The sequence below is a fragment of the Zosterops lateralis genome (assembly GCF_965231275.1).
Source record: "Zosterops lateralis genome assembly, chromosome: 5".
NCBI classification, from domain to species: Eukaryota; Metazoa; Chordata; class Aves; order Passeriformes; family Zosteropidae; genus Zosterops; species Zosterops lateralis.
This window is the reverse complement of record NC_139766.1, coordinates 26814889-26841919: the sequence shown is the minus strand read 5'-3', so window position 1 is coordinate 26841919 and position 27031 is coordinate 26814889. Positions and strand designations below refer to the sequence as shown.

General features: G+C 40.2%; 1 protein-coding gene across 1 annotated transcript in view; it reads left to right on the top strand.

The window, feature by feature from the left end:
- The window catches only part of SCFD2 (sec1 family domain containing 2), a gene marked incomplete at its 5' end in the record, with an annotated part of 195842 nt that overhangs the window by 162494 nt on the left and 6317 nt on the right, over nucleotides 1-27031 (top strand). Inside the window, 2 exons of the mRNA XM_083860859.1 lie at nucleotides 18578-18723; nucleotides 22202-22336. Coding sequence (XP_083716985.1) covers nucleotides 18578-18723; nucleotides 22202-22336 — 281 coding nt within the window. The remainder of the gene's footprint in view (nucleotides 1-18577; nucleotides 18724-22201; nucleotides 22337-27031) is intronic.

The following is a 27031-nucleotide window of genomic DNA, read 5'->3' as shown; positions in this document are numbered from 1 at the left end:
GTCTGTGGACACCTTTTCTGGAGCAGTCTATGCATCCGCCCATACAGGGGAGAAAGCAGGGGATGTTGTTAAACATCTTCTCCAAGCCTTCTCTTTCCTAGGCATCCCTAAGGTCATCAAATCGGACAACGGGCCAAGCTATGTTTCCAAGGAGTTCCGCAACTTCCTCCAGCAATGGGGAGTAGAACATAAGACTGGCATCCCCTATTCCCCGACAGGCCAAGCAATTGTGGAGAGGACACACCAAAACATCAAAAGAGTCCTCAATCAACAGGGACAAATTCTAAAATTGGAGTCACCCCAAATTCGATTAGCCAGGGCCTTATACACAATTAATTTTCTAAATTGTTCATTCGAACTTATGAATCCCCCAATAATTAGGCACTTTGGAGGGAACCCAAATTTGAAATTAGAATCCAAGCCGCCAGTTCTCGTCAAGGACCCGGAGACCATGAGAATGGAAGGTCCACACGGTTTAATCACTTGGGGTCGCGGGTACGCCTGCGTATCGACACCCACCGGACTTAAATGGGTGCCGGCCAAGTGGGTGAAACCTTACATTCCCAGGGCCTCCAAAGGATCGGATCATCAAGTGAAAAATGTCACTTGGCGAAGAAAAAGGAAGCCCGTTGGTCCGGAGGAAGAGAGGTCCGCTCCTTCCTTCCCCATTCCTCACTGGCTTTTTGTTAATTAATTTATTTTGTTATATTTTAAGTTACAGGAGAGACCAGTCAGATACCAACTGAGAGCCCCAGAAGGACTGGTTTGACTAATTGTTTGGAAACTGGGGACTCTCAGGCTGGGTCAATTCTGCAGTAAAAACAGGACTTCTAATTTTGTTTTTGTTACTTATAATTGGAATTGCATTTGGCATCATCCGACGAGTCACCCAAAAGACCTTCACTGCAGCCACCTCGTCACTCAGCGTGAACAACGTCTGGGCCAATGTTCCTCCCGTCGAGAAGATCGAGATGCAGCAGCTCCCGTCATGGGAAGATGAGGAATACCCTGACCCAGAGGACTTCTTCACCGGAGACTGATGACAAGAGGTGGCTCACGGAACAGAACATCTATCCCCCAAGCAGACACTGCCAAAAGCCATCACAAAAAAATAAAAAAGGGGGAGATGTGGTGGTGCTTAAATTCAATTCCAATTGGGTTTTCATTGCTCCAGTTTGGTTTTATAATTTGTGTTTTATAATTTTGTATTTATTTCTATTGTTTAAGATGGCCTCTCCTTCCCTCTCCTTCTCCCCTTCTCTCCTTCCCCCATTCCCCCAGACTTTCCCGCCAAAACCTTGGTTGTCCTGGTAACCCCATCCCATAATAGTTGTTTACCACTTTTCGGTTACCTGTCAATCTTTAAGTTATATAACTTCCCCACCCCCTCATCATGTATTCCTCCTCCCCAAGTTACCTGTTACTGGTTCAAAAGTTGTGCATCCCCTCATTATACGTTGGCAAAAGGTTGTAATTGGTCCCACGCAATCCCACCCCTGAACCCACCTAATAAAAAGCCGTGCCATCTTGAGGCCAGCGTCTCTCTTCGGAGCGCTGCCTCGGGGGCACGCATCCCCTTGTTGCACCTTCTGAGAGTCCCGCCTTTCTATTCTGCGCACCATCCGCACCTTGGTCGAGTTTGCCCACGCCTCTGGCAAAGTGAGCCCCTGGATGTAGTGGCGGCAGGGCTGGCCGGAGCTGCACCCATTGGAAAAAGCCGAACCACTGCAGCAGTTCTGGTCCTGTCACTGGAGAACTTTTCACATTGAGTAGGATCTCCAAGCAGCAGAAAATGCCCAGTCCATCCTGATCTCCTCCTCAGTGCTTACTGCCAAGTATTCTTAGGTGCGCTGCCTCTGATTCCTCTACAATGCTTCATAATAAACCTCACCATATAGGTCCTGTATTTCCAGTAACTTCTACATTTATAATCACATTACTTTAAAATGCTTTTTGTGATTTTTTTTCCCCATTATAGCATTTTAAGATTTCCTTAAAACAAACCTGATGAAATTCCTTCCCTGCATATGACACACAGACTGTTGCTTCCTGACATCTGATTTTACATTCTTGCAGCAGCTGCTCATGAAACTTCACCAAGAATATCAAGAAACATTTTCCCAAAGACAAGAGTACTCTTCCTCACACTTCACCCATTTTTCTGTGCTTACATATTTTTGTCACTTTTTTATAATACAATTTCTCTGATGAACTAGTCTTTTTTACTGACTCCCTTTCCTGTAATTCCTTCCATATGTTTGGTGTCCTTTCTGAAAAGTATGGAGTAAATTATTCCTACTGAGGTCGTGTCATTTTGTTTACATTCTTAGTAAATATGAAGAGCGTGATTGGAGCCCTTTAGGCATCTCAAGTATGAGTGTCTTTTTCCTGAGTCTTCTATAAAAACAAAATGCTGAATTTTGTGGAGCTAATCTGGCAAGGAATAGGTTTAATAAAATAAATAGATTTATTGGTAAGTATATTTTTTTTTGTTAAATTCCTCTCTACTTTAACAGCTTACTAAACACTTAAAAAAAAAAAAGGCTATCTTTCTAAAACTCATTTTCTCTATGGACTTTATGTCATTAGCAGCCTGCTCCTTTCTTCAACAGTAGGTATAACCCCATGGCACCAGTGCAGTGGGTGAGCAGCCCTGGTCTGGGTAAAGCCCAGGAAATGCACCAGGCTCACAGTGTTTTTTGAGAATGACACATTTTTAGCTGTCTGATCACAGTTAGGAGCTGGGAAGTAACAGATCACAGCCTGCTGCACTTTAGGAGTGATGAATGGACTGTTCTGTTAGCACTATGTCCTGTGAAAGACTGGAGTATGTTTGGCAAGAGCATCCTTAGACATCTTAATGGTGTAAATCCAATAAGGCTTAGCTGAGCATGTGTGAGTGATGATCTTTCAGAGTTTACAGCTTGCCCAGACTTTCGGAGGAGCAAGGAAATGCATGTCTCTGGCTGTAGAACCAGGCAGCTGTTAAATGCCACCTCCCTGTTCTCTGGAGTACAGGCAGCAGGAGGTGTTTAAAATATACTTTTTAAGAGATATATCCCCTGCTTCATCCTTCTCTCCTCAGCTAAGCTTTCTGAATAGTGAGGAAGTCTGTCTTGCCATGCTACTCAAAAATATGTGATGCAAGTCCTTCCCTGCAAAAATAAATTGCACATTCTACAGAATCCCATGTATACCACAAAACCTCTTGCTTCTCCTGCCTTTTAGAAACATATCACATAACATTAGTTTGAAGTGTTTTCCTCCACCTGTTTTGCTTTCAGCCTTGACTATTTCATTGCTTTGCCTTTCCACATTTCGATGCAGAAGCTGCTTGGTTCATTAGGAAAGTTAAAGAGCTACACATCTGTGTTTTCTGATGGCTTTACTATTCCTGCTAGGCTTTTCCAGTGGCTGTACAACTTACTCAACATTTATTCCTGAGAGAAGGAAGAAGAACTGTACTAACTTTCTGTGGAGAGAAATATTTTCATTTCTGTTAGAGATTGATTCCCAGCTTTGAGCACTTTGTCATTAGCGGGTTGTAAACCTCTCAGACAGGCTGTCCCATAGCTATCCACTGAGCCGTTTGTCAGGGCAGAAAAATGTGCCTGGTGAAACTGGTCACTGGCAGGCTGCAGCTAGACTGAGCAGGCTTTCAAAAAGGCTGCCAGGCTTTGCTGCACTGTTAATAGTCAAAATCCTACATTAGCGTTTAAAAGAACATTTATAGAGAGTATGAGCAATTACATGGTTTTTGTCCTTGATGTAATATTAAATCTCTGAAATACATAAATGGTTCAGAATGATCAGGGGTGTATGTGGAAAGACAGGGCAAGGAGGTGCTTCTCTCACCACCCCCTTCTCCTTCTAAGGCAAATATATTGTGTAAACTCACTTATAAACTTATCAAAATCCATCTTGAAACTGCTTTTGTTTCCAGATGCATCCAGCTACTTTCACACAAAGGCTCCTTTTGTGGTTGGATACTTCATTCAACTTTCTAGCTTACTTATCTTCAATTTTCCTGTTGCTGAGCTGAACAAGCCTCTTTTTTTTTTTTTCAGATAAAAATGTTTTCTTATTTCTGTAGTGCTCACAGATCTGCTTTAAGTCTGTTGCAGTTTCAATTCAAGCACTAGTGACCAGAATTGTCTCTGGTGTAGTTCTACCATTTTTAGGATGGAACTAGCATATCTGTGTATTTACATGAAGTATATTATCTGATGAGTTTTGTGTGTTTCATGCAGTGCTGGTAGGCCAGAGTAATTCCTGAATCAATTAATGCCACCCAGATGGTCTTCCTGTTGTTTTTGATGACAGAGTCCCAGATGGAGAGATTTTCTATTATAGCCCACTAAGTTGATGGTCTGAGTAAGGTTCATCTCATTTTGTATTGCTGTATTGGTCTCTTTTGTCTCATTTCTGCTTCTTCAGAACTTATATCTTTTCAAATATTTTGGATTCTACTGCCTTTAGCAATACCTCATGGCTTTGTCATCAACACTCCTAGTTTTTGTGCAAAAGTCATCAATGAACATAGTAAGACCAATCCTCAAAGAGCATCGCTAAGACTCTGTGTAACCCAGGCCTTTGTCGTCTCTCCTTCTGCCTGTTCCTTCCAAGTCTTTTATGAAGTCCCATCTCTTCACTCTAGACTAATTCTCCAGGTGGCATTGTATCAAATGTTTTAATGAATAATAATCAACCAGACTTCTGTCTGAACACTCAGTTATCTCACCCAGAAATATGGGTACAGCAAGCTAGGTTATCACCTGCATTTGTCAGCTTTTGTCCTCATTCCTCATTCATTTTTCACACTTAGTTTTTCTTTTCAAAATCTGATTGAACTTTGTGCCTGTTTGAAAGGCAAATGACTCGACTGTTGGTTCCTGTATGATTTTTCCTCTTCCCTTACATTTATGAGCTGTATTTGGTGTTCTGCAGTTACTCAGTTATTCAGTCTTCAAATGAACCAAGAGGATATATGGAGAGAAATGATTTGCAAACAGCTCTGTGGGGGTTGCATGTTTACAGCCACTGTGACTCATATCAAATTTGCTCAACTTACAACTGCAAATATGTTTTTCTAGCTGCTATCTCTGCAAAAACATGCTCAGATTTTTAAGCCAACCTATGTCCATTTTGGTTCCATGCATTGGAGCTTTGTATCCTACCGCTTTTCTGCTTCATTCTGCTGTCGCTTGTTTCCTTTTGTCTACAAGAGCTGGTTGAGGTAATAAAGCCAGACCCTGAATGTTGTGGTCAGCACTCTGGAGAAGCTATGAAAAAGACCATGTGAAAAACCTCAAATAAATTAAGCAAGCATTATACATATTAAAGACTCCACACAAATGGATCACATTCCATTTATCATTCACAGGACAAAGTATGTTCTAGCTGATATCTCTGTCCTTTTTCCTTTCTGTAGTGTTGGTGGAAGCAGAAAGTAGGACAGTTTATTTATATCTGCAGAGTAAGCGCTTCTGACTTCGAATGCGCTGGGGGCTGATGGTAGCATCTATTCATAGCTGGTTCTTAGATGAACAACACGTCTCTTTATGCTTGTCATAGTTCTTTTGGTCTACAGATTAATACCTTTTTCTTATCTCAGATTTGTATTGCTTTAGCTTAATGATTTCATCCTTTGATTGAAAGTGGGAACTATTTCACAGAGTTTGATGTTAGCAGGTGAAACTTTAAAAATCTGCCTCTAGTCAGTGCAGACAGATTGCCCTTTTTGTGAGATTTTGTAGGATGGAATAATGGGTATGGACTAGGTTTCTGTTTTTAAGATGGCTAATTGCTAGAGATTAATCCGACTTTAGAATATTTTTTAATGGCAAATAATCAACATAAATCAAGTGCTAGTGCTGTTCTGCAAGAGCAACAAATGGCCTAATTGAATTTCTGGAGGTGCAGAGGGTTACAGTAAGCTGTGACAGGAAAATTCAAGACTGGGGCATTGCAATAGAAGCTTAAACATGACATTACATCTAATGCAGAGCAATCTTTGTTTGCTGTGTGTTCTCCTTGGTGACATGTGGGATGGGTCCCTGCTGCTCAGGAACTGGACGCAGAACCACTGTGCCCAGAAAATGCAGCATTCTGGTCTTGCAGAGGGCAAACCTGGTAGGTTTGGATGAGGTATCATCCTTGTGGGTCATTGTTTTTCCTGGGAGCTGAAAATGGTGTGTTGCTGCATTGCAGCAGAGACTTGAGCTCAGCCCAGGAGCTTGAGTATGGTGCTGTCTTCTGCCATCTCCCTCTAGCAATAAAGATCACTGTGTAATGATTTCCAGGCTCTACTCTCAGGTTTTATTCAGTTATTGGGGCTGTTCTGCCTCAGTGAAGAGACAAAATATCTGTGCAAGAAAACAGTGTATCTTTCAGATGTCATATAGAAAAGCTTAATTTCTAATCCTTTGGTGTAAAAGGATTTGTAAAACTCTGTTAAAAAAAATAAAAGTAGGTTACAAATATGAAGAAAATAAGATATTATTACATCACAGATAATGGAGGCTGTCCTAATTTTACATCTGGGGTTGGTAAAAACTTAACTAAAATTATCTAGAACATCACCATGATGTTGGCCAAGACTCTAAGGTTGCAGAAAATCTGTAGTAAGCAGCCCTGTTTATCTGACAAAAAAACCCCATAGTAATAAAGTGTATGGGGAAGCTTTCTCATTTAATATTTTTCATTGCTTGAAAACATAAACACTTTCTTACTCCGGGGTGAGTCACTTCCAAGGTGACATTTGCTGCTGCCAAGCCCCATGGCTGGCTGCACTTTGCTGTCGGGAGGGGGGAAATGATGCACATGGAGGCAGCTCTGATGGCAACACTGATAGGACTGAGTTGCTCTACTGTGCATGTCCTCTGTATCTCCCTCTGTGGGGGAGGAGTCTCCTTACAGCAGGAGGAAGAAGACGGAATGACTGAAGGATGTCCATCAAGCAGCAACGGCACAGGGAAAGGTTTTGATAGCAGCCTTCTGTTGTTCAGAAGCGTGCTTCCATGTAAACTCAATGGAACAGAATTAGTATTTTCCCTATCTGAAATGAGACATGGTTATGTCAGGAATCTAAGGAGTCTCCTCTCCTCCACAGGCTTCGTCACATATCCATGGTAGTGAATCTGTGTCTACTGATCATTTGAGTACCTATTAATATTTCTATTGTAGCTAAACAATTTCATTGTGTGAGCACACTGCACCTGCCCAGTCCCAGGGTAAAAAACAGAATTCAGCTGGCCACAAACTGGCCTCATGATTGAACTTCTGCTGTCAGCCCATCAGACTTGACTGGGTGTTTGCACTTAGTAATGTTTTTGTCTCCTAAACAACACCAATAACCAAAAAAAAAAAAAAAAAAAAAAAAACAAAAACAAACCAGTTAATTCTGAAATTGTATCTCTTCTTTTACTTTTAGGCAGGCGCAATTCAAAGCAAAAAATCCCTGTTCTTCTGCACATACTTGGAACATAAATCAAGTTATCCTTATTCTTTTGGCCACAATAAATAAGCAGGTGTTGAAACTTGACTACAAGATGACTAGTGTTTTTCATTATTTCTTTTTCCTGGAAACATTAAAAATTTATACTAAATGGAAATTACTACAGATCACAGGCATTTTCTGTCAGTTGTTTCTTCAAACCTCTTTTAAAAGCTGTGTTTTCACTAATGCACCCAATGTTTTCAACTGATTTTAAAGTCAAAAAATGCTACTTCTTGTGTGCTTAAGAAACATTTTAGACCAACTCCACAAGCCATTCAATTGTTTGTTAATTAAAATAAAAATTAAATTCAGAATAAATTCTGAATTTAAACCAGAGAGTAATTCAACAAGGCATTTAACCACTGCCCTAACTCCATCCTGTCACACCTTCTAAGTTGAATGTGATTCCAGGATACTCCTACATGCACTTGAAGCTTGTACTGCAGATCATTTTCTTCATTGACTGATACTTGCCATCTGTACTACAGTGTGGTTTCTAATTAACAGACAAGAAGAATAAAATGAGCATTGATTTTATAATTTTGTGTTATTCATAGTTGGGGATCTGCTTTGTCTTAGGGCAGCTGCAACCCTCATGTACTCAGAGGAAGAGGTGGCCTGGCACACGGTTGCGTTGTTTATTCTTTGGGAAAAAATAGCACTGCAATGGTCCATCTTCCATAGTAGGGTTCTTTCTCTTCTCTTCAGATCCTTTCCACAGTCTCACTTCTTTCATTTTGCTTTTCATCCAAAGTATGCTTCATGGTGCCTGTCTTGTCTCTTATATAAAGTTGTTTCAAGTTAAAAATTATCAGAAAGTGGGATAATTCATGCAATTCTTTATTTCTAACTTGCATTTTTATTGCTTTATTATTGTTCTTACCAGGCTTTTTATTTGCTTGCCTTTTCTTTTTCATCTGCAGACTATAAAACGTTTGGGCTGGGCTTTGTATTTATGATCTCTGCAAAGGGCAGTGCAGTTTCAATGGGTTATGAGCATAGATGAACATAGGAGGACTTTTAAATAATTTATACTTCCATAAAGCTAAAAAAGTCTTCTGTGAAGGTACTTTTTATAGGATCTTATGCTCAATCAGATGTGACATGTTCCCAAAACAAGAAGTTATCTTTTGAGACAGTGCTACACCAATGATTTCAAATGGAATAGTTTCACAGCAGGTGATGAAAAATGCAAACAACCATTTAAACCAAAGCTGGAGACAGAAAGAGGTGAAGACCTCTCCTGTTTTTTCTTCTGACTCCAAATGCAATATGGGTTTTGCCTAAATATTTCCATGAGATTCATGAAGAGCAAATGCCTCTGCAAAATACGATTTTCCTAATCTTATCAGAGACATAATGTTTATTCCACATAACATAATCACCTATGCTGTAGGCTAAGTTACCATTTACCTCTTCACCTAAATGCAAAGCATTTTTGTATCAAACTGTGGTAGTAATAGATAATACACATTGCTTTTATACTAAAATTAAATTGTTCATGATTCATAGTCAAAAATTGACTCATGCATCCCTAGGTCACATATACAACATTCTGCTTTACAGAGAGATGAATAGCTGTACCAAAAGTGGCACTTTTTCTCTGTGTATTCTTTAGAGAAAGATCTGAAACACAGTAGCTTCATATTAATTAGGTCATTTATTCAGTAGATCAAGTACAGTACCAGAGACAGAGGTTTGTCTCCAGCATGCACAGCATGAAACATGGTTAAGCTGGTAACACAGAGTAGATGCTGCGCATGGAATAAACCACACGAGCTCCTTGCCATGATCTCTGTTTGTTGTGATGGAAGGGATTGAGAGGGCTGTGCTTTGGTGTAACTTCTTGTCTGTCTGCAGAACAGGGACATCTGTGCCCTATGTTCACCCCTGGCACGTGTGACCAGCTAAAGGACTCATGCATGGCTTCTTTGAAGCTCTCCTACAGCCTCAGTTCCCTGCTGAAGGCACCCCCCAGCAAGGCTGGGACACCAGAGAGAATGTAGCCCATTCTTTGTGTGCGTGGTACCACTGAGTGGCAGGACAAAACAGCTCCAGTGAGGGACAAGTGTTATCGCAGTATGAATGCAGAAATTTTCAGTGCTCCAATTCTTAGTCCTTTTGTCCTTGGTCGTGTGTGATTTGCAATGTGGCAGGTTGCCATTAAAGTAGAATTTCTGATTTCAGTATGGAGAATTGTGGCTGTTGCTTTCAATATTATGTGCTAAAAAAGGGGTGGTTTATGTTATGCAGTTAAGCCCTTACCATAAATATTTCTGGCTTTTCTCTGAAGTTGTTATACTTCAATTATCCTCACTTGCAGGATGAAAGAACAGTTGTTCTGTCCTTACCTGTTTTATCCCCATATTCCATCTCAGTGTCCAAGGTGTTACTGTCCATTTTCAGGAGAAGCAGCATCAGGAACAAAAAAAATATAATATGGTCCTTGCCCAGTACAAGCCCTGGTCTCCAGGTCTCCAGCAGAGCATCACAAGCCTCATTTCTCTGCTTTTCAGCATCATAAATGGTTTCACACACCCTAGTCAGCTTTGGGCTACATTTGCAGAGGCACAGCATGTTATGGTTCTTGCACTACTGATGGAAGGACAAGGGAAGGTCTTGTGCAATCTGCCAGGTAGAAAATTTTTTCCCTCTAATGACTTGGCTGATTCTTGATAGTATAGAAAAAAGGGAAGCCTTCCTTCTTCCTCCTAATGCCTGTAGCCCCTGGGAGATGTGCCACTTGACTTTCTCTTCTCATCAGCTTGTGCTCAGCAGGTTGCAGTAAGTCATAACTCCCTCAGCAAACCTGCCCTGAACTGAGCCTGGAGTTGGGTTTTTATTTAGGCAGTAGCAGTATTTGATGTAGCTAAGTCTAAACTGTAATTATTCTAATATATATTTTTTTTTCTGTCATTAAATATTGCCCACTGAACACAACCTAGGGTGCCCATTGTCTTTGTCAGTTTACAGATGGCTTTTCACCTGTGCTATAGTATACTGGGTAAAGAGGCCTTTTGGAAAAAATAATTATACATAGCATTAGAATGTGATTATTTTTGTCTTTCTGTTAAAAAAATTGTTTTGTTTCAGTAGCTGATAAATAGATTACAATAATTAGTTTTAATTGTGATCTTACGTTTTTATACATTTACGTTATTGTATAAAGCTGCCTACACTAGTTTGTGGATACTGTGAGTTCTGTGAGTTTGGCTCATTTCTTAAGCTGGGAAAGAAAATATCTCTAGGATATTTTTCCATTATCATCATTCTTAGACCCATGAGTTAAAACAGTTTCCTGCATTTTTACAAATTCTAGGTATGGCCATTGTTTTCAGAAGGAAGCATTTTCCAATTATGTCCAATCTGCTAGCCTGATTTGGCAGTTTGAGGAATACACAAAAAAATTGGACTATGAATGCAAAAAACATTGATTGTATTCATTTTCATTGTCCAAGAAAAAAAAAAAAAGGAAAAATCAAATAAAAATACTGAAATACTCATTTTACTTTGTTATTGTTTTAAAAGTATGATTCATTTAAATCAACATAAAGAAGAAAAGTTAATTAAGAAAATAAGCACATTTACAGATCTTGACACATTTTCTGGATGTTCCCTTCTGAATACAAGTGGGTAAAGCATGTAGACTCCCATGCTTGTGTGGACTTCTGGTCAAGGCAGCTGTGCAGAATCCATCCTGTTGGTACTGAGTGCTTCACCTGCTGCTCCCTGGACACAAACCTCACCCCTCGTCCTTTGTCCTTCACATACCTGGTACCTCTTGGAGTACCTTGTGGACAAGGCGGGAGGCAGCAGATCCGAGGGTGAAACTTCATAGCATCACTGGAAGTTACTGGCTAGTGCCCCACCTGAATGGAAAGGACGTCCTTGATAGGAGTAAAAATCAGTACTTGCCACAGTGCAGCCAACAGCCTGAAGACAAAAAGAAGGTATCTGAGAATAATTTGCAAAAGACTGAGCAAGGACTTCTAATCATATGGGTCCTGTGGTGGTATGTTCATAAAGCTCTATATTGTTTAGTAAAACCTGGAGTTTTACGGAGAACATTATTGGGACGCCTTACTGGACTTACAAAGCATTTACCATAGCTTTATTACCATCTGTGGTTTTTTAATTAAGATATGGGCAGCTTGAGGGAGCAACTGAATGGTTCCCTAATGAATTTGTTGCATTAATTTCCTTCAGAAAGCACATCTGAGCCTAACTTAAATCCCTCTCACAATTTATTCATGTAATTTATTGTAGTAAGTTCTGTAGTTTTTGCCTGTAATTGTTCACTGAATTGACAGGTTTAATTTCATGTAACATGAGAACCAGCAGTACTAAGCTTGCAGTGCTTTACCAAGTTGATATTACATGTTGTACTGTCACATTTTGGCAAGGAGAAGGCAATAAAATATTCTTGTAGAATAGAAACATCCAAATGACAGATATTAAGGCCAAAATTTAAAAAAAAAATTACTCTGGTAAGGTAGCTCTTAAATCCATATTTAATCACGCAGGTAAGTGGCCAGATTTTTATATGTGCAGCTTTAGAGCTTGAGATCCAGCAAAGTATTTATCCACATGGGTTGTGTGTCCCTTATATACCAAAGAGCAGTTTCCAGAAGAGGATTCAAAGACTTGATGCCAAAAACAACCTTTCCAAGCAGAGCGCTCCTCAGGGAACTCCAGCGCTTGCAAGATGTGTCCGCATGTAATAAAGATCAGCCAATGTGCTGAAATGCCCTTGGAGACATACATGTGCAATCCCTGGATGCTCAACACTGCTAAAGTGTGGATGCATATTTAAAAGCTGAAGCAGAGAAATGGAATTCTAAATTTAGTTAACTCTTTTTAAAAAATCCTGGGCTATTCTTTTAAATGCGAGATGTTTGTTGTCATGAGAATAAAACTACAAATTGCATCTTCGTCAGTTACAATGCTGGCTTCCGTGGTTTCCTTGGAAGTGGATCAGACACACTGTCCTCCTGTCATAGACACCAGACCCATACCATCACTTGCACTGCATCGTGCTGATGACTGCCCCAAAACACATTGCTGTTTTCATCCTCCATGTGCCAATCAGATCATAAGTTAAATTTATAGAAACACAAAGCTTGATTTTTGACACTGTGTGCATTTTTCCTCCCTTTTCTAATGTTTTCCCCATATGCTGCTATTCTATGTTTTTCTCCTGCTCTCTGTCTTTTCTGCCTGCTAGCATTTGTCCAAATTCTGGGTTGCATCAAAAGCAGCATGGCCATCAGACTGAAGGAGGTGATTCTCTCCTTCTGCTCTGCTATTGTGGGACCCCTTCTGGAGGCTACATCCAGCTCTGGGATCCCCAACATAAGAACAATATGGAACTGTTGAAACAAGTCCATAGGAGGGCCACAAAGTTGATAAGGGACTGGGACACCTTCCCTGTCTGTGAGGACAGGCTGAGGAAGCTGGAACTGTTCTGCCTAGAGAAGAGGAGGTTGTGTGGAGATCTCATAGCAACCGTCCTGAACCTGAAGGGAGCCTACAGCTAAGCCAGAGAACTCTTCATCAGGAACTGTAGTGGTAGGAAAAAAAGTAGCAGGTACAAACTTAAAGAGGGGAAATTTAAACTAGATATTAGAAAGAAATTTTTTACTGTGAGTATGGTTAGACTCTGGAACAGGTTGGCCATTGTCGAAGTCCAGGGCATCCCTTTGGGTGCCCTGGAGGGTCAGAGACCTTGGCAGAGATGTCTGGGACCCGAGCGAGAGGGTTTGAATCCTGGCCAGGTGGTCTGGGGTTTGTCATGGGGGGTTGGAGACCCTGGCACAGAGCCCAGAAAGACACTGACTTTGATTTAAGTCCATGGGAAAAACTTCCAACATTGAGAGAAGAAATGCAAGAATTTCAAGTCACAAAAGTGTGAAAAACAGTAGTTTAGCATAGCACAGGGTGGAAAATTGTATAGTTTTGAGTTTTTAGAATGGAGTTGAATTGGGACAAGATGGAGGATTTAGGGCAGTACCCTGGATTGTTCTTCTTCTCCCTTGGCCTCCATCTTCTGATGTGATGGTGGCACAAAGTAGTTTAAGGGGATTGGGTCAAAGTAGAAATGACCCTTTTACTATAAGTGATAGGTATTGGCACGTAATTGTAGATAAGAGTCACATAATTATCTGTATAAGAAGACAACGACACCCCTTCGACAGGGAGTCTCCTCATGTCCAAGCTGCTGTTCAGACCTCAGCTGGGCACAGAAAAAATTGTAAGATAAGAAATAATAAACAACACGAGAAACCTTGAAAAACAAGACCTTGAAGACTCCGCTTCTTTCTTGTGACCTGGCTCAGAGCTTTCAGAGAGCCGAAGACTCTCAACCACCTGAATCTCAGGAATTAACCAAACCGGAGAGGCCATGGAGGTTGTGGATGCCCCACCCCTGACAGTGATCAAAGACAAGTTGGATAAGGTCTTGTACAACCTGGTCCAGTGAAAGGTGTTCTTGCCCATGGCAGGGCAATTGGAACTAGATGATCTTTAATGTCCATTTTAACCCCTTAACATTCTATGATTCTGTGATTCAGTCTGTGTGGACTATCAGAAGGGTCAAGTCTAGGACTAGGAAATCCCAAATTCCCAGTCTGGCAGTGATGCTAAACTCTTGGACACCTTGGAAGAGTTTGGGTCTCTTCACTTCACAAAAATTACTTGCCCTTTGTGGGGTTGGAGTGGTTCTGCAGTGGTTTTGCAGTGTGGTCCAAGCTGAGTTCAGCCTCCCAAAGCCACAAAGGGCTGAGACATGACTGGGGCAAGGAGCCATCCCAGAAGACAGAGTAAGGGTGAGAAAAGGGATTGAATTGGGATGATACCCTAGAAATCTGCTATGGTTGCTGGTAGGAGATGGGAAAAGAGCATCCCAAGGCTATGGACAGGGGCAGGTTATCTGTAGGTCTGTGCCTGCCCTCCCCAGCTCCTTTCTGCTGGCAGCACCAACACACTGCTTTGCCAGGGCTTCTGCAAAATGGTCATGTGATTTTTTTTATGATATGAGCTGTCAGCAGCACAGACCTGGGTGTCCATCCAGCACCACACATGCTCTGGCTGGGGATGCAGAGGACAGAGCAAGCACAGAGCAGGACCCTCTCCAAGCCCCAGGGACGGATGTGCTGCAGGGAAGCTGTCACAAGCACCACTGTGTCTGTCCTTTCTGGACACTCTCTTCTCAAGGGCTGTAGAACACAGCTTTCTTCTGAAATCCCCAAATTAAAATGGAATCAATTACAATTTTTCACCTTCTGCTGATGTGACTATATGGAAAAGACAGATTTCTTATGTTCTGGCCTGTCCTTTGTCCCACAGTGTCACATTCGCTTAGCAGCTTCACTTTTTAGATGCATCAGGGAGCATCAGACAATTCAGTACAAATCAGATTGAAGAATAAAGATTCAAATGCGTGGCAGAATCCATAGGGAAGAAAAGTGACAGGAGAATTATATAAATTACATCTTAGTTTGAGGGTTTACAAAACTTTTTTTTACCCTAGAAAAACCATAAACTATCTGTGTCACTGTACACATTTGTACCTACTTTTGCATAAAAATCTTAATGCACAAATATACCAAAATTCTTGTAAAACATGTGGCTCTGGCTATGCCTATGTAGGTCCTTAGATTTATCTGCTAGAAAAAGAAGGGGCCCCATTGCTACACTATCACCTAAACTATAAAAATAGAAGATTGTAATGAATTTAATGTCATAGTGCTGTATTTTGAGTTCTGACCTTCAAGGAACCCTTTATCTCTCTTGTTCTTCTGTCTTCTGCTGACAAGCATATTAACTCTGCATACCTAGAAAATAATGAAATCCTGCATAATGAAATCCTGATGCTGGATTTTTTTCTCCCTCAAAGTGCAAGTTTTCTGTTTTAGCCCATGATTCAATGTGTGTCTCTGAAATGGCTTGGTTACTGTGCTGGCTCTGTTCCAGGGTTTGCAGGATTTACATTGGTTTCTTTCTGTAAAAGGGCTATAGAGAGAGCCTAAGGTGGAGAGAACTGAAGTTAATACCAATAAAACAGAGTGGAGGGGTAAATTTTCAGTTTTTCTAAACTTTTTAACTTTGTAAGAATCATAGACCTAGTGATGTCTCTGAATTATAAAAGTCCTTCACAAAATTTTGATAATTATCATACTGCTTTAGCAAAAGAACATGTTTGTTTATAATGCCTTTATATGTACCAAAAGAGACTAAGCGCAGTGAAAGGTTTCCTGAAACTCAGGTCTGAAATTCTCATTTATTACATTTTTGGAGGTAGAGGGAAGATAATCAGTCACATGCTGCTCTATAATTATAGATCTCATGGATTCACAGTGCCCATGTCTTTTTTAAAGCATTTTCCTTCCAGTTTCAGAAATCGGTAGAAAAGCTGATCCTGTTTGGTTCCTGGGTCACTCAGTACTGCAGAAAACAGCATCTCCATTCATTTTCTTTTTTTACAACTTCTTGTGAAAATGGATTAATTGTGGTGCTAATGGTTATGCAGATGTGTTGCTGAGGAGGAGATGTACTTTGTCTCATGAAAAAGCTCAAAAGTCTCATCTTGGTAAGCACAGAATGCAGCTCCCGATAGACGCATTTTCCTCAAATTTGGCACAAGTGGATAGGAGAACAGAAGCAGTATCAGTGAGGATAGGCACCACTTACTGCAGAACTGGGCTGTGTTCTTTAAAATCTTGAATCTTCTGCAGGTTAGTGGTGATTTTCTTTTTCTCCACTACTGGGCTTCTTCAAGTCCAACAGGAAATCCCAAAATTTTATTTAAATGCCTTTTCCCGTATATAATAGGGCTTGGGATTCAAAAGAATTCATTCAGCGTGCTCTCCAAATGGCATTTAACTTCCCAAGAAAAAACAGTGACAGGAAATTTTCTTTTAATTAGTACATGAGCTGTGCAGCAGCTAATGTATTCCACCTCTTCACTGTTGTAAAAGGAGCAGATTTCTTGGTGGTATGAAGCAAGCAGAGAAGAAGGATTGTGTTCTGCTCTCCATATGCTGCAGAGCCCCATTCACAGAGAAGGTGTGAATGGGAGGTGATTTGTAGCTGCCTGCCAACTTGTAAAGAACAAGCTTCTGTTGTTCTCCAGGCTGGAAAGAAACCTGGCTCCCCTCTATAACCCTAGTGCAGTGTAACATATAGACAGCAGTCTTCAGAGATTTTAATTTCAACAATAAGGGATTGTAAAGAAAACTTATTTTTTCATTTACATTTAAAAAAGAAGTACTGGATGTCAAGCTGTATATATATATCCCTGGTTTCCTCAGACATGATATTTCTTGATGGAAAGTCCCAAGGAAGTCACATTTTAGAGAAACTTTGAAAGTACACCTCTTTGCCCTCTGTTGGGCCAGCCATAAACAGCCAGACTGGATCTGTAACTCCCAGAACCATCTCAGGGTCCCAAACTGGGTCCAGCACAGCATTCTGACATGGAGATTGGAAATGGACATTGGCCCATCCCTGCTCCAGTGCTCCTCAAGATACGCTTTTGGTTTTGCCAGAAGGCACAGCTGAACACAGCCCAGTGCACCAGTGCTCCCACACCTCTCCTCAACAAATGATATTAAGACAAATGAAAGCTCAGTGTCTAATCACCATCTTGCAGGAATAGTTTCAGAACTCTCTAGTGTGTGTATGCATTTATATTGTATATATTTTTTACTGTGCGGAACACACAGGCATGAAAGTAATTCAGATTCACTGTCAAATATCCCCTGTATATTTTGAACTTACTACCTTTTTTATTGATTTTTTTTTTTTTTTTTTTTAGTACATAAGGATTCTGTCCTTTGTCAGTTGCAGAGGAAAATTTGTTCAGGGATCTCCTACCCAAAAATCCAGGTGCCTTCTTGACAGTCTGGATGCCTGTTTTTAGTGCCAGGCTCCATGAGTGCAGCACAGTGCAAGCTCGACCTGCAGGGCCACCATGCCCTCTCAGGAGGAACCTGCATAGACATAGAGGTTTGCTGGTGCAGGCCTGGTTTCTAAACAGGAGGATGGACACTGAAGCCACTACAGCAGCATCCCTGGAGAAAACAATAGCAATAAGCAGGACTGAGTGTGTTGGTGCAAGCCTGTGGCAAGAAGGGTTATTTTGTGATGGATTTTCTGCCACAGGGATAAGGAGTCAAGCAAGAAGAGAGGTAGGCAGAAATGTCAAAAGGAGTAGAACTGTGTTGACAAGGCAATAAAAATATCAGGTGACCCACTTACCTCTCACTTGGCTAATTCTCATCAGCAGTGGAGCTGAGAAAGCATTTCTTTCAATGCTTCTGTGCAATATAGGTCCTATGGTGAGGGAGATGGAGCCAAGACTAAGAATTTCCTTTTTCCAAGGCACTGTCTGGCCACCCAGAGGGACATTTTAGGTGGTCCTGTAATTGGAATTCAGCCCTAGTGGAAGGTAAGCATTATACCTTAGCAGAAGTGCATTGGAAAAATACATTAGAAGTAATAACTCTGCCACTTTGAGGGATAAGAACTTTTATTGTGATAATGCAACTCTTTCCAATGCCTGGCTGACATTTCTGTATTTAGCACAGACTCCTCCATTTTTCTTGTCACAAAGGTAGGAAATGTATTTGGAGTCAGCAAGGCTGCCAGCCAGGGAAGAGCAGTTCCCTTCTTCATGGCTGTTTACCCAAGCAGACCAGCAAACCAGCTGGCTCCTCTCAACATAACAGGGAACTCTTCTTTGGGGTCTGCTAGCATGGAACCCTCTGTTTGCTGTGAAGAGCAAAACATACTCTGTGCTGATGGCAATGCTGTGTGATTGAGGTTACAAAGAGAGATCCCCTTCACTTTGCTGTCCAGAATTTTTGCCTTCTTGCTTATCTGCAGAGACTTGTGCCATGCTGAGGACATGCTGTCTTACAAGCGTCTGAGTTTCTAGAATATAACACAAAATATGAATATGAATTCTAGGATATGAAAATAATTTTAAATTTCCTCCCGGTTAGCCTTTTCCTACTGTTTATTATCAAAATATATGAACATTTTTCACTCACTCAGCTGTGTGTTTCTTTATTTCCTTAGGCTGTGACTCGTCACTGAACCTGACATCTCAGAAAGCCACAGATGCAGTGGACGGTATCTTTCGGTCCCTCAGGGATATTGCCAGAGTCCGAATGCACATGAAACAGTTTCATTCCATACATAATCCAGGCAGCAACACCCACCAGGCAAGTGTAGCTTTCTTTTCCCTGTGTTTGTTATTTCTCTAGCATGCTGTCAAAATTACAGCACTCATTCTGTGAATGTGCTAATCTTATACACATTCTGCAAATGAAGAAGATACTTAAGCATAGATTTTATAATTGACCTAGTCATCAAAAACTTCCTTGAGTCCTTTGTCCAGACTCAGGCATATGTATATCAATGTCAGCTCTGAGGAAGAAATTTGGGCTTTGCTCTGCAGCACTGTGGAATGACATGAATGCCTGTGAAAGGCAGGGCTAGGTCAAGATGGCTCTGGACTTAGGCTGCTCAAGGCAGAGTGCAGCAGGATGTCTGCATCCGTATGGCAACTATATTCTTGTTGTATTTTCTTTCCCATCCCTGTAAGCATGACAGACAAACCCGTTTGTAAATAGGTGACAAATACAGCTTCTGTTTCTGAAATAGGAACACATGATCTACAATACTGCTTTAAGTCATCAGAACTAATAGACAGTGTCTCCCTGAAGACCTTCTCCAGTTGAAAATAGTTTTACAGCAGAAAGCAGTGATGTAGCTAGAGATCAAAAAACATGATTCTAGCCATGAGCCAGAAAAAAACCCTTCCAAACTCCTAACAGTGCTGTAGACCAGCAAAGGGATGTAGTTCAAATTAAGCATTGCTTTGTAAGAACGTGAGTGTTGCAAAATGTCACTGGAAATCTAAGGTGAAGGAAACCTGTTCCTGAAGTCTTCAAGCAGTAGGGACCAGTCTGGTGTCCAAAATGGGGAAAATTGTTAAATATTTAGTACAGTTCAGTGCAGGGGCAGTGAGATGATAAGTAAAGTTTCCTGAAAGTGTAGTTAGCATCAGTATGTCCTTTGGATGTAATCCACTTTGCTTGCTTAGGGATAAATGCTGGAACACAGCAAGGGATATATTAACACCTTGCAGCCCCTTAATCTAGTCATGCAAGGGATCTAATTGCTTGAGTAGGACAAACCTTTTGCTGAGGGAAGTCCAGGAGATTTATGATAGTGGAAATAAGCAGGCAGTATGTGATTGTCCATGATACTTACAGCTCTCTAGGCCTCTCTTTTGACTGGCAGGTGTTGTGTGCAATCAGTTTAGCTCCTCAGAAGTAGTGCCTGTTCCTGTGACCACACTCATCCCCAAACTGCTTAGTGCGGTGGGAATGGGTTTAGCCTCCACATACTTTTTCACTTTGTCTGTTAAAAGCTGGGAAGCCTCCATTTCTTCTTAAGACTCATAAAAATGTTTCTATGGATAAGTAACTGGGAATTGGATAGCATCTTAGAAGGACTTTTTGTGGCATTGTAGTTTTTACGTCTGACATAAAATGATAAATGTTTTCATCAGGTTATCAAACTAGTTCATGTAGTGACCATGCAAGAACAGAATTTTGTCTGTTATTGAAATTACTTTCATCTTGATATAGGTATATTTCTGCCTTCCTCCTTCCCTTTCTCCTTCCCTTCTTCCATCACTCAGTCTCCTTTTCTCATTCTCTCTCTCTGATTCTCTCTCTTCTTCCCTTTATAATCTTGTATGGGGTGGGTCCCATAGCTATTGAGGTTTTTAACAGCTATTTTAAACAAATTTGTGCCTGCCAAAATTTAAAGTTGATAAAAGTTTCACTATATGAGATAGAAACCAATGCAGCTGTTAGGGGTTGTAAAAAAAAAAATCCCTAAAAATACAGTAAATTAATTTCAAGTCATAAACAATTTAAAAAAATATTCGAAGCCATTATACTTAAAAAAGGTAGTTGATCATACAATCCATATTTTAGTATCTGTGTAGTCTGACAGTTGTTTTGAATGGTGCTGAGTTTTGGTGCTGAAAATTCAAACATGCAAAATTATAGCACATTTTTGACATCTTTTGTACATAGTTTTGTCTGAATGATATTTTTCATTTCAGTCAGATGATCTTTTTTCCTTTAATTTTATGGAGTAAACCTCTCTGTTAAACTGTGATTTGATCTCTGCTCCAAAAATATTTCATTCTTAATGTTTTTCTGTTCCTCTTCTATGAAGATATTAAACAGATTTTTATAAATAGGACTTCATGCCTGCGTGTGTATTTTCAAACAGTTGTTTATTGCGTGACTAGGTTTGACAGAAATCTTGACATGTTCTAAAAGATCCTGCAGCTCATGTCTGCTGTAATGTGCTTTGTTGGCTCAACTAAAAATTATGCACATGTTGTGAGAAGAACTAGATGAGCTTTATAAATCTTTGTTGACAGGATTGTATTAAAAAACTGTAAGCTTTGTTTCTCACTCCAAAGTATTGGATGAAAATCATTTCTTTAATGACTCCAGAAAATTTTAGTTTCAAGCCAAGTGGTTTGTGTTCTGTTTTCCATCCATTTTTACTATTATCTTGCAAGATGTCTCTAATAGATATCATATTTGCAAAATTAATGGTGTTACACTTGATTTCCCTAAGTAATCTAAGGGATGATATATACCTGGGGTAGTCCCAAAGCCAAATAAGTGTGCTAATTTTAAAGCTGCTTATTTTCTGAGACGGTTGCACTTTCTGAAATGATCGTGGCTCTATTGCAGTTCAGGCAAAGTTAAAACCATTAAAACAAAGTTCTATCTGTAAACCAAGTAAGCTTGAATTTTCATTAAAAATCTTTCCATTGGTTCCTAAAAGTTTTATCTTAAAAATTTTTTTTGGCATATCAGAGAGTATCAGTATTGGAATGGTATTGGAATGTGGAGATTATGAGGTTTCTACTTCATATTCAGCCTGAGTTTGTGGATCCTGAAGACGATAGAAGGTTGATGCTTTGGGAGTAGATCTTCCAGCATGTTGACCATTTGTACCTTCACATTTTCCACTTCTTCTGATCCCTAACTTCTCTGAAGCTCTGACATTCATTGGTAATGGTTGGGTTGTTTCACCTGTTTTTCAAAAGTCTTACACAGGTGGAAATATTATTTGGAGTGCCATGGCCAGGGAAGCTAAAGAGCTAACAGGAACTCCTTAGTTCTGCTCTCTCATGAGGGACAAATGTATCCAGACTTCAGTGGGGACATGACACTTGGAATAAGGCAAGAGTTATCAATTAAAAAAAAAAATAAATCCCTGTTTAGGTGTTTGTAAAATCATTAAGAAGAGAATGAGATTTGGGTGCACAATGGGCAACAGAGTATCATCCGTATGGTTATCCATTTCTGTATTATCTCCAAAAAGATTCCAGAGGAACTAAAAGTCCCCTCTTTCTTCCCTGCCTCTCTTTACTGATACAATACACATGGGGCAGTGTAAATGTGTGGCTCTCTTCCAGTCTTTTCAATCCAATGCTGTGCTGGTGGACACCGTCTGCAGTCAAGATACAAACTCTCTGAATGCTTTCATTTCTGGCATAATTATTTCTGTAACCTTTAGGAGAAATAAAATATTTAGAATCATGGTTGCACTGAGTCTAAACAAGTGTACTCACAATGTGCTGTTCTCTTTGTGCAGGCTTCTTATAAACCTCTGCTGAAACAGGTAGTGGAAGAGATCTGTAATCCTGATCGGCCCGATCCTATTGATATTGAGCATATTTCATCAGGCCTCACTGATCTCCTTAAAACTGGATTCAGCATGTTCATGAAGGTAAACCAGCCTTCCCAAGCTTATCTATAAGAGTTTCCTGAGTTCAGAGCATCATGCAGTACCATCAAATCATGCATCATGCAAATCATCAGTAGCTGATTTTATTATACTGTTCAGCAGAATCTAAGGGGAGGTTAGGAGAGTTAAATCCTTGAAGGGGGGCTGGGAATAGCTTGAGGCGCCACATTGCAGGTACAGTGCAGGCAGGTAGGACCTGCTGAACAAAGCAAGAGGAATGGAGACTGAACATCTAAATAATGGTGATGGTGGACCCCAAAATAAGGATGATATATCTGAGAGGAGGCAATGTGGCTTTGCTAAAGGGAAACCCTAACTCACATAGCTTTTAGAGCTCATCAGAGACACCCAACAAATAAATGGATAAGCAAGTGTCAGTTCATATTACCTACCTGGTGTTCCAAAAGTCTTTCCACATGGCACCTCATCAAAGGACTTCAAGGACAATCTCCTTGAGATAGGAGAGAAGTAAATATGAACAATCTGGTCTCACAGGGGGTGAAGGAGGAGCTCCATATACAATATCTTTTCTATAATTTGATATGGTTCAACTTGTGCCATAGGGGGAGGAAGAAAGCCCATAAGTTAGAAATGTCTTTGTGGATCCTCTTAGTATGTCTTAAGACAATCATTCTACAAGAATTTACTCTGCCTTACAAATTAGCCCATGCTAAGTGTCTGCTAAATATTTACAGAGTTGAAATGTGGAGTAGCCAGCATGCTGTACATTCAGCCTTGTCTTACTGCATATCCTGAATTCTCCATTGAAAACAACCCTAAATTCACATCAAACCACATCCATACTATGGTTATGAGTATTGTGTCCAGTGTTTTTCTTTCAGTTTTACCACCACCACCCCTCTGCTTGGAAGAGACATTAACAAGCTCTGTGAGGCAGTGGACACAAGTTGCAGCAAGAGAAATTCCAGCTGAACAAAGGAAAAAAATTCTAACTGTAAGGGTAGTTAAGTCCAGAGAATTCTCCATCTCTGGACTTAACATCTCAAATGTTGGCCAAAGCCTTGGGCAACCTGATATAATTTTGAAGTTGGCCCTGGTTTGGGCAGGGAAGTGAAGTAGATGATCTGCAAAGACTCTTTCCAACTTGATTCTGTGAGTCTATGATAATAGAAAAGAGAAAAAGGTGTTTTTCTCTTGTGTGAAAATTCCTGCTAGACCTGCATTTAAAGCCAGGTGACAAAAATAGTTTTGACTGCTGTGTTTGTACTATTCTAGAACCCAGTATCAGAATAACAAAGTTATTTTTTTGTTATTTCAAAGAAAACTAATATTGAGCACATAATCAAGTAAGCCTAAAATCCAGTGCTTGTTTTCAGGAATCTGTTTCCACAGTTGAAATGGATTTCCAAAATACATTATTAGGTTCCTAAATTGAAATTCTCAGCTCTTCACAGCTAATGATAAAGCCCTAGGACAACAGAGGATACGTATAGAAAAAGTGACCCAATATATCTCCATTCTTGTGTCAGAATTGAAAAATTTATGCCAACAATCCAAATAAAATAGAATTAGAAAAAAAACACATTCCACTATTAAACAAAGTAACCAAGCTGGTACACCCAAGTAATTTTTTTAATTATTGGTTTCATTTACCAGTAATTCTCACAATTCTGTTGATTTCACTGTATTTGTTTATTGCAGAATTTTTAAGCAGGAATATAGCTAATTCTTAAAAAGCAAAAAAAAGAAGAATATAAGTACTTCAGAAGGCCTAAATGGTTAAATGGAGACACTAACACCTTTAACTAGTTTGAGGACTAATCTATCCTTTTAGAAGATGTGTATGTGGGTGTGTGTGTGAAAGAGAGACATCAGTAGTTATGGCATTATGTACCTGTAAGTGCACCTTCCCTGGTAAGACAAATATCCTTCTATAAGGAATACTTAAGAGATGAGCAAGTGAACTTTGTGTAGGAGAAACATTTCATAGGCATTATCACATACTTCACAAACATGGTTGCTCCCTTAGTTTGTAGCCTGGCTTGCTGGCATGTGCTCAGTTGTTACATGAATGAGTGTCTGACCAGCTTGTGTTTCTGACACAATCACGCCATCAGCACAGTAATTATTTTGGGAGCTTCCTTATTTTTGTTTCTTAACTCACATAAAAATACTTTAGTGATTGCCTCAGGTGTGTTAGTTCAGGACAGATTTTTAAAAGATTCCTCTCATCCTGAAGTTGTTTTTCTGGCAGAATATTTGTTTTGAAGCTAAGGGATGGTGAAAGGAAAAGGCCCTCCTGCCTCAGGGGCTCCTGTTTTCACTGCTGCTCAAAACCACATGTGTTTTATGATGAACTGAGCTTGCTATCACTGACATTAAGCACCCTACACAGCAGCCTAGTTTCAGGCAATTGACATGTTTTCCTTTTTCCAGTTATTGAGCTAAATTCATTGGTTTCTGGTTAGTCACAAATACCAGAATCATCAGTGTTGCTGTTTTTGTTGGGTGAGTTAAAGAACAGTAAGGGATTGTTTTTGCTGACTTTCCTCAGAAAAAAATATGTTTTGTGAGCTGCCATGAGCCATGTCCTCTAATGCCTTCCTGCTTCAGTTTTAGAGTTTTATTTACCCTGTTTCAGTTTCAGAGTTTTATTGACCACTGCCACCCTGTTTTACCACCTCCTCTCTCTCTCTCTGCTCCATACAGACGTGCACCAGCAAAGAGCCCTCTGACTACCAGCATCCTGAGCATGCCCTGTATGGTGAGCTCAGAGCTGGGGAGAAGGCCCTGATTTCCTAATGGGACACTCTCCTGGCTCAGGGCACCATCTCCCCCTTCCTTTGGGCTTTTTCATGTCAACATAATGGTTTTGAGGCATTTTTGGTTAATATTTTGAACTGAGACAGCTTTCTGAATTTTTTTTTTATATATGGCATTTTTAATTGAAAGTGAATTTCACTCAAGGATTTTGGCAAAATTCAGATTTCTCAGTAGATTCAGAGGCAGTGGAAATGTCCCAAATCAACCAAAATGTAGAAGGATCCCAGAAGATACACATTGCTTTTGTTGCAATCTATTTCAATTCTTCTTCTCTATCACTGAACTGAGTTGTGTTTAGCTACACGCAGGCAGAAGAGAGAGTCATGGGTGGTTGTACTATCAAACAAAAAAAAAAAAAAATATTGGCAGAAACTTGCATTCTTAACACAGCCAAGTATTTTGTACCCAAAGTATTGTCCTCCTTCAAAACACTTACACAAAGCATAACAAAATTACAGATTCCAAGGCCCTTTTCATTTCTGTTTTAATTTAATTTAGAGTTTGCATGCCTAATAGTATTTTTAATACACGTTTCTGGAATTTGTGGTTTGAACTTTAGTCTTCTGAAAAAGAGAAGTTTTATATAGGCACCATGTGTTTGGATCTAGGTTTATTTTGACTGAAGAAAGTGATTTGTCAAGACATTTTCTCTTTAGCATTACCCTGAAATCTCAAGTTTTCTGATTCTTGTACTGGGTGTCCTTTCAGTGTGCCCAATGTTCTGCATGCATGTTTATTATGAGTTTGTTTTTGCTAGGAAAGATACTAAGTCTCATAGAATCTCAGAATCAAAGAATATTCTGAGTTAGAAAGAACTCACAAGGATTATTAAGTCCAGCCCCTGGCCCTGCACGACTCCATTCCCAGGTATCACACCATGTACCCGAGGCCATTATCAAGGCAGGTGTGGTGTTGTGACCACTTTCCTGGCAAGCCTGTTCCAGTGCCCTGGAATTGTAGTATATATGCTATCTGTGCCATCAGCTCAATGAAGATGGCCAGCAAAGTCAGGGTGAATAAGAGAATAAATACCAGTATGCAAATACTCATCTCACTAATGCATCTGTCTAAGGCTTTTGTACTAGTTTCAAACACTCAGGAATTCAAGAGCTCCTTCCCTGGGGAGCAGCATTGAACAGGAAGCCCCATGTAATCAAAGCCAGCTAGCCTGGAGACAGAACATGGCATCTCCCTGTGCTGGCTTCAAAAGGAAGAGTCCTTGCTGAAGGTTACCAGGCAGAAAGCCTGACAGACCTGCAGGATGAAAAAGTGCCAAAAGACTAAATAGAGGAAAGCCACAATAAGGAAAAGAAGAGCTATATCCCCAGGAGCCACAAGGATCAAAGCAAGCTGCTGTGGTGAGGAAAGCAAAAGAACCCTGCTCTGCCCAAACATGGGTTGACACCACTTTCATTCTGTCGAGTGAATGCTGTTAAAAGCCTATGCTCATGCAAGGAAAGGAGGCAGAGAGTCTGAAAAGGAATTAAACTATTTTGCCACTTTTCAGAGCCGAACATTTGGGGTATTTCGTGCTCCAGAGTGATGTGACAAGAGCAATTGCATGGGCTCTCTTGGCGTCCCTTCCAAAGACTGGATCAAGGTAGTGTCAGAGGAGTGTGTTTTCTCAAGAAGGAAACTATTTGCTAGGAAACAGCAAAGTCATCAGACTTCTAGAAGCGGCTAAGAGGAAACTGATGTAAAAACATCACCTTCACGTTTAAAATTAAAATGCAGTTTTATAAAGTCTTAACTGAAGTGGGGTGTTTGTGCCATTTTAAAGATAATTGAGGAAAAATGAAACGAGTATTTTCATGGAGCTAAAGGTTCTCTATATTCATTACAAGGTACTCATAGAAGCATTGAAAAGTCTGAATTGAAACAAGCTATAAACTG